The sequence below is a fragment of the Glandiceps talaboti genome, chromosome 3 (genome assembly GCF_964340395.1).
Source record: "Glandiceps talaboti chromosome 3, keGlaTala1.1, whole genome shotgun sequence".
Classification (NCBI taxonomy): Eukaryota; Metazoa; Hemichordata; class Enteropneusta; family Spengelidae; genus Glandiceps; species Glandiceps talaboti.
In genome coordinates this window covers 16,912,635-16,921,396 of record NC_135551.1, presented here as the reverse complement: position 1 = coordinate 16,921,396, position 8,762 = coordinate 16,912,635, and the positions used below count along the sequence as shown (strand labels likewise).

At 35.6% G+C, this 8,762-nt stretch overlaps 1 protein-coding gene across 1 annotated transcript; it reads left to right on the top strand.

Annotated features, from left to right (window-relative positions):
- The first annotated feature begins 1,591 nt into the window (after positions 1–1,591).
- LOC144433128 (arylsulfatase B-like) lies at positions 1,592–8,218 on the top strand. Its single transcript, XM_078121438.1, has 7 exons — positions 1,592–1,849; positions 4,072–4,255; positions 5,069–5,238; positions 5,506–5,716; positions 6,325–6,574; positions 7,466–7,632; positions 7,944–8,218. The coding sequence occupies exons 1-7, from the start codon at positions 1,592–1,594 to the stop codon at positions 8,216–8,218; spliced, it is 1,515 nt and encodes a 504-aa protein (XP_077977564.1).
- The last annotated feature ends 544 nt before the right edge of the window (positions 8,219–8,762 follow it).

The following is an 8,762-nucleotide window of genomic DNA, read 5'->3' as shown; positions in this document are numbered from 1 at the left end:
GTTTCAAAAATAAGGATATTTCTTTATATTTTCTGAATAGTACATGTAACAATATTCATTTGAGTCTATTCCAAATTATATAATATCTTATACAGTGGTTTACTTGGCTCTGCTGATGCATACAAGCATGAATTGAGATTAGATTAAGCTGTAACGGTTGCATATCCAATGTGCACTACAAAGAATTGAGCAAAAGGTTACGACCATGAGAGTGGGCTGAACAGTCATAGGGCCATCGGAGTCTGAAAGTCTTGAAATGTCTTGCTCTTTATATTTTTGGAACCAAATCAAACTTCAGGAGAAGTCATTTACCATTAAAGTGCACATCCGCAAAATATCTTTCAGCTTTGCCACAACAAAATATACTTCCAGATAATATGTAATGCATAGCATAATTGTTTCAATTCTAGTATTGTAAGACTTTAAATTATGTCTGTGGTTTGATATTTTATGCCTCAAAATGGCCTCCTACACTGTCTTATTTACATTTTTTTCACCTTTGGAGTTGTCTCTCCAACCAGTAGCAATCAAGGTGATAATTGTCTTTCTACCAAAACAAGATGGATGGTGTCTGGCTAAGTACCTCCCTGTATAGGTTAGAGCTAATTAGAGACATCTCCGTATGCGTGTGAAATCCACATCCTGTGGAAAGTAATCTCATTCAGAGTATTATTGTTGTTGGCTATCACTGTTATTTTAATGTATCATATTGTACCGCGTAATTTTATATCTCCACTTTAGTGTAGGTGACAGAAGGGGTGGCTAAAATAATACTTGAGTTTCATTTGGTGGGGCTTAACATTTTTTGAAAAGAGAGGGTGAGAGGAGCTACAACATTTACATTTGTATTTAACCTTGAACTGTGTACATTTCCTAACTGCAGCTATGCAGACAAATTGCAAGAGGTAGTATCAAGATGACTAAATAAGTTTTATCTAAACTCGACCTGAAATATTTTGCTATCATTATATATGGTTTGTTTTATCCTTGTCAAGCATTGTGAAAAAAAATGAAATTCTACCTACCTACCCAATGTGATGGGTTAGGTTGCCCGTTGACCAGCTTTTTTATTTTTTCTAGCCTTACATATGATATTTAATTGCGTATGCTGAAATAGATATTATGTAAATTGTATGCAAATTTATGTAAATTAGTCACTTTTCTAAATTTTAAATGCATGATTGCACCAAGACAAAGTTCTGCCCCCCCCCCCCCCCCCGGCAATTTGGTCAGGCTACGGCCCTGAGCAATTTCGGCACAGTTATGAAATGACAAGATATCTTTTCATTATTGTATCGTATACGCGTATGGTCATGATGAATAACAGGATTATATGTATTTCAATAGTTTGCTGGGTACGAATGTCGCTATCAAAACTTCACCTTTTAGCAAATCAACAGTTCACTTCTATAGATTTCCGAAAGCGGCATCCTTTGTTTAAAGTATTCCAGTCAAACCATATGTTACTTGTCTAATCCACGTCAATCAAAACTCCCCAAGGTTTCGTTTCTTGACCATTAATTGTCAGGATATTTCACAATAAGAGTATCTAGCTGTTCATTTTCACAAAAGTCGAAATCAAGTTAAAACCATGGTGTCTGGAATTCGAGTTCGAGCTTGTATCTCCTCCCTTATATGGTTCATTTCGGTAGTGTCGAGCAAGATGACTCCTCACATAATATTCATTTTAGCTGATGATCTTGGCTGGAATGATATTGGATATCATAATCCAATATTCAAAACACCAAATATCGATTCGTTAGCAAAGGATGGTGTTAAATTGAACAACTACTACACTGGTGAAGTATGTGTACCGTCTAGGAGCATGTTAATGTCTGGCAGATATGCTGTAAGTATAATTTATTCATCAGGATCATAAACGTGTCAAAGTCTGTGTAACGGGAACTTGTTTTGACTAATTGTTTGTTTGTTTGTTTGACTTTATTTAAACTCGATACATTGTTGAGCCCCAAAGGCTCTTCTAACACAATGTCGAGTAAGGGAAATTTGTAATATTTACATTAAAATTGTGCGTACGGTATGAACTACAATGTATACGTACCAAGTCTTTTCTAGGCAAAGCGAAAGGAGACATATAGAAGTAGTTGTGCGCTTGCAAATGAAATCAACTCAGAATAACGGACACGTTAACTGGTGTCAGTTTTATTTGTTGATGATAAGAGAAATGCCTCAGTCTATGAACTGTCTAATGTCTGGAGTCCTAGTTCAAATACTTAACTTATTAAACAGTTTTAGAATATTGAAGTTGTTAGAATATAACATGAAGTCTGCTAGTAAGCCTATAAATTTGATTGGTGGTTTTGGCTTGACAAGGGTTGCCATCGTGTATGAAAACATCACTGCCCATAGAAATGTTTCATTTTTCAAGCGAAATAAAAGTTAGTTTTGGTGGACTTGTTCGATGCAGTCTACTGATAAGTAATCAACTGACGTTAGAGTATATCACAAAAATGTGATAAACATTTTTACCACTGTCCACCTATCGATCACATTTCAAAAATTCACTTTTGTTAAGACTTACTATTTGTGCCTTCTTCTGGAAATCAGTCAATAACACTGTGTATTACGAATTTCTAAACGACCAAAATCCATTCTCTGTTTGATTTGAGAAGACAGACACATTTTTGACGATTTTGTGGGTTGACTGCTGCATGGCGGTTAGTGTTTAAGTCGGTTAATGGCGGCAGGCAAAATATTCGCAACTCATAGAAGAGAAATAAAGCTATTTCTTATGTTATAAATTATAAATATACGTATGTTAAATGATCAAATAGTATGAAAACTTACAATTAGCCCTGTGTTCATTTCTTCTGTACAATGTATCTGGCCATGTACCGCGGAATAATAATCCGCACTTTTTTTTTAAATTTGGTAATATCAGAAAAAAACACACACCATAAAACCATCATTTCATTTCATAAATGCCGATTCCTGTGTACTCTATTACAACAAAGTACCATATATATTAGTCTAGTACATAGACGGTATCGTTATGATTTTACAGTGCAGTCAAAGTCGTTACTCTAGAAGTCCTCGGAGATGCATGTATGAGATGCAATTAATTTGTTAATCAATCACAATTCTAATCAATAACACAATCCCTCATAAAGATAGTGTTTATTGGGGCAGTTAATATATAATTAATGTCCAAATATGGTATGTTTGTCAGCTCAGGGTGCTACTTATACACTGTGTTAGTCTGTGTACGTCACTGTAACAGTTGGGGTTCACTGATTGGATGAACAACTTATGATGCTGATTGTGGGACTTTGACCAGACGTGGTTTAGTTAAAGAGACCACGTTGGCATCCAGACTACATGTATACTTACTTAGGAAATCTATCATACAATGAATGGTACGAGTATCAAATGATATGTTGTCCGAAAACGTAATTGAGTTTTCAGGTCGCCAGAGTAGATGGAAAATGAAATTTGTTATTTACTAGTATATAGTCTGAATTGCACTTATATTTTCTGTAAACTGTTCTGTTAACCACCTCGAGCCCCTTGTCAACCGCAGTTCTTATATGTCATCATTTGATATGAGAGAAAGGTACGGGCACGTGCACATTATAAAGTTGTAACATTCTCTTTCGTTTTCTATGTATAGCTGCACTATTTTGCGTTGTAGCTACCATTGACAACGTGTTGCAGGTTATTGTTCACTGGCTCTGCTTCATAGAATCACACAGAAACCAGAACGAAACTGCACGTTTCTTAAGGATGGCAAGATCACAGATCATCATAATTTCTAGCTACGTATAGTCCTGATTAAAAAATGGACATTATGCATTAACCAATATCGCCAAAATTGTGTAAATTTAGACCCCATTCCTAAATAAATGGTATTTTCAATCGTAACACTAGTGTACAGTTCTTATTGATTGCTGTGTGGTTATATCAAACACAGAGTAAGCGAATAGTAATATTTTACTGGATTAATATATTTTGTATATTGGCATAGTTGAAAAATGTTACAGTAACCGTACCGACCCTACCACTTCACATGCATATCTGATATAAACGTCTGTCTACGTTGTCTATTTCCAGATTCGCTTAGGACTACAGAATAACCAACTATGTGCCCATCCCCGTTGCCTGCCCTTGGATGAAGTAACTATAGCAGAGAAACTCAAGGAAAGTGGATATTCAACCAATCTTGTAGGGAAGTGGCACTGTGGATTCTACAAAGAGCAATGTCTACCATACAATAGAGGATTTGATACTTTCTTTGGTAAAGTACTCTAGCCTTGGTCACACCCCACTCGTGTTATTTGGTTTTATACAGATGAATCAGTGCTCTGATAGTTACAGGACAGGTCAGAGGACATTTACTGTTTTTAATAGGATACTTTTGGTTAACTCTTCTGTTATTGTGTCGAGGACAAAATAACTGATGCGTTAACCAAACGTGTCCTATTAAAACAGTCAATGGCTGAGGCCCTGTACCATAGCGAAGTTATAATTAAAATTCGACGAATGTTAAGGTTTTTCACCAGAAATTCAAATTGCTATTTACAACGCTTTACAGAATGACATTTGCAGAACTAGACATGGTATTAGGCGGGCAACACATATTGATTGCATTGTAACAGTGACAATGTGAGGACAGTGCCTACAAATGATTAACAAGCTTGTTTCATTCATGGGTTTAAAGTGTTAGAGGATAGTCTCTTTCATGGATTAACGGTATGCGGACACTTTCTTTGACTGTACATACATGTGTAAAAAGGTGTCCGCTATATGAACGTGAGAGCACAGTTGAAACAATGGGGAAGAGCGCTAGGAAATATCTCTCAGTGGTGCGTCTTGGACGGTGCCCAAAAAGAGGTTGTGGTTGACGACGATGTGATAAAACTTCAACTACTGGATTTTAACTGTTAACCCATCTATGTCTGTCTGCCAGTCTGTCTGTCTGTCTGTCTGTCTGTCTGTCTGTCTGTCTGTTTGTCCGTCCGTCCGTCCGTCCGTCCATCCATCCATCCACCACCACTACTGAATTATGATAACATCAAAATAACATATATTTAATGTTCTACTATAATAGGTTATCTATCATCAGGGATAGACCATTATACACACATCCATGGTAAACACCCAGTATGGGATCTGAGAAATATGACCGTGAACGAGGGACCGCGGTACTATAATCAATACTCAACTCATCTATTCACCAGGGAGGCTGAACGCATCATAGAACAGCATGACCTTGACAAGGTAAAAGTTTCATAATAGCAAATATCCATACAATAATGACAGCTAGTGCAACACAAGACATTGAATACAAAGTTAATAAAAGAAAATATTTGTGCTGTCACTGAAATTGAACAACATTGCTGCATAAGTATGATTTGTATAAACATCTGGATCCTGATTGGTCGTTTGCATGGTCACGTTTTACAGTGTCCAACCTATGAGGGCAAGCATATAGTTTTTTTCATAACTATAAAATATAACATTAATTTTCTTTTGCCACCAATGCAGCCATTGTTTCTGTACTTGGCATACGCATCCAACCACGAACCCCTGGAAGTTCCTTCAAGTTACAAAGATCCATTAAGAGACCAGATAGATGATTATGACAGATTAACCTTGGCAGCCATGACGTCATGTTTAGATGAAGGTGTGGGAAGTGTGATTGATACATTGAAATCAAAAGGTCTCTATGACAACAGTGTCATTATATTTACATCGGGTAAGTTTGTTATGTTGTGACAACAATTTATTTTTTTAGATAATGCATATTTAACAGATGAATCTTTGTGATATTTTGGAAAAATTTACCCCATCTAAAAATTACGAACATCTATTTCTTGGCGCTCCTGCATTTTATACATATACACATACATAAACATGTACATATACATATACATATACACATACACATATACATACACATATACATACATATGTATATGCATATATACATACACATATACATACATATATACATACATATGTATATGCATATACATATACATATACACATACACATACACATATACATATACATACACATATTCATATGCATATGCATATACATATACATATACACATATACATATACATATGTATATGCATATACATATACATATACATATACACATACATATACATATACACATACATACACATATGCATATACATTGTATTGGTTCTCTACTGGTGTTTCCTTAAAAATTATCCTCTGAGTTGTGGATCTTATTTTGTGATGTCCTCATAGTTTTTGTTGTCTCCTTTTGCTTTATTTCATTAATTTCATTTCACATGATATACTATATCGTATTTGTATTTTGCTTTTAGACAATGGAGGTGAAACCAAGTATGGTGCTAGCAACTGGCCGTTGAGAGGTTCCAAAGCTACACTATGGGAAGGAGGGGTACGCGTGCCTGCTTTCGTGAACAGTCCTTTACTAAATAAGGAAGTTCGAGGGACAACGTGCAATGAACTCTTACACGTCACTGATTGGTTGCCTACTTTTGTTCATCTGGCTGGGGGTACATTGAAGGGAACAAAACCTTTAGATGGTTTTAACCAATGGAAAACAATCAGGTATGTTCGACTCTTCTCTCTCAAAAAATAAACTAAAAGATGAATATTAATCACAAAATACATATGTGGTAAGATTTTCTATTAGTGAAATTAGTACAAAGTGGAACACCCCTCCAGGAAATAAAGGTATTTTCGTATACTTTCTGTGGCTGTCTTAGCACTGATCCAGAAATGTCTCATGGGAGTGCACATGCGCAGACATGAATATGTATTAGATGAACAATAAATATTCACAACTAATTATCAACTTCAGATCAAGAGTCATTATTCATTGTTCATATATTTTGAAATTTATTGGCAATCGCGCGAATTTGGTGTGATGTTAAATCATGGAATGACTCTCCAGAACCAAAGGTTTAAGAAAATGCCTTTATTTCCTGGCGTGTTGCCCTCCTTCAATGTTGCATGTGTTGTGCACATCACATTGTACATTTGTGATGACAAAAACAGCTGCCACTATGTTTTATTCGGTAATAACTGCAGCATTCATATATCATGGGATGTTGTTCATGGGATGCCGTGTGTCTTAAGATCAGTATTACATGTCTCAATATAAAATACTACTTTAGGTATGAACATCCGGGATAGTTACCAGTCAATTCCCCCCAAAATGTACATTGAAAACATTGCGATGTATACAAGGAATACTCACATAAACAGATAAAATTCAGATTACAAAATCAATATACGTTCGTCTTCACGTAAAACATGGTCTACTGTCCATACTCTTGTTTGGCGGTTGGCAGTCCGATCCTTATTGATTTTGTTGCCATTTACAGGGTCTATATATAGTTGGTATGGATCTTGGGCGTAACCATGGTAACAAAGGTGGTCCTACTTACAAAAACGCAATGTTTTACATTACATACTGCACTGTGTTTTTTATTTTAGTGAATGCACCAGAACGGAAAGGGAGAACGTATTGATTAGCATGAATCAACTCAGAGTACATCAAATACGTAGTAATGACAAGGTTGGCACATTTTATTCGAACAGCACGCTTTTTGATATTAGAAGACATGCTGCAATACGAGCTGGAAGTTGGAAAATGTTAACAGGTAACTATTTATTTACACCATGCACACGCCAACTTATTGTCTTCGAACAGAAAATATGCATGGCTAGTATATATCATGATCGTTTTACGCCACCATAACCCGTGTCTGCGTCACTGGTTCTGTGGTGGTTAACATGTTTTAATTCTATTCCATCAACAAAAATAGTATTAAAGATAATTTGCATTATAAACCTTGGGTTGTAATAACTTTATTACGTTCGTGTAATCACTTTCATAGTTAGTGTAATTATAGTAGTATATGTGCTGTAGAACATTTGGTGCGATCATGTGTAAATTTTCCCTTGTTTGTAGGTGGTTCGGGTAGCACCATATTGACTCCACCCCCTGAAATGAAACTAAAAGATGTAAACGAAGAGTCCCTCACATACAGTGCAGTATACTTGTTTAATATTGAGAATGACCCAGAAGAGAAGTACAACCTTGCTCAACATTACCCAGACATAGTCTCTGACTTGCTCAAACTACTTGGTAAATACAACAGAGAGTCGGTTCCACCAAATCAAGCGATTGAACCCAAGATTGATTTTGATGTAGTTGGCGATCTACTCGGACCATGGGTGAAGTGAAAATGATTGGAATATCTATACTTTAATATAACTAATAAATATTATAGCAAACTATAATATATATATACGCTATACATTTAGGCACTTGGAAATCTACATGTAAATTTGATCAGCATTACTGTATACAGAAAACTCATTTTCTTGATGCCGATGTTTTCTTTATGTCTCCAATGGTTGTCTTTGTTGAAATTGGATAAACAGTACTCGTGGTTTTGACCAATTGAAACCACAAGTATTGTCCGACCAAAATATTTTAACAAAACTCTTGTTTATGTACTTTATAGACTATGCTTGCTTCATTTCAAAGTAGACTCAACCTCCTTTTGGACTACTGATTTTTTTCCACAGTGAATCTGAAAATCATTCACTATGTTCAAACGTCAAAAATCTATTTTATCTGCAAATGGAAGATGAACAGTATCGAAACCTTTATGTCACATGGATTTTTCAGTTGAATGAAGAAAAATATTGGAGAATAATATCACTTGACTTCCAGTTTAGAAAAAATATAGGGGAAATACTGACTATTCTGTACGTTTTGATG

Excerpts from the sequence above, each read along its gene's own strand:
- LOC144433128 (XM_078121438.1), top strand. The coding sequence starts at position 1,592 with ATGGTGTCTGGAATTCGAGTTCGAGCTTGTATCTCCTCCCTTATATGG. Across the intron at positions 5,239-5,505 it reads AACAGCATGACCTTGACAAG|CCATTGTTTCTGTACTTGGC; the intron begins GTAAAAGTTTCA and ends CCACCAATGCAG. Across the intron at positions 5,717-6,324 it reads TGTCATTATATTTACATCGG|ACAATGGAGGTGAAACCAAG; the intron begins GTAAGTTTGTTA and ends TTTTGCTTTTAG.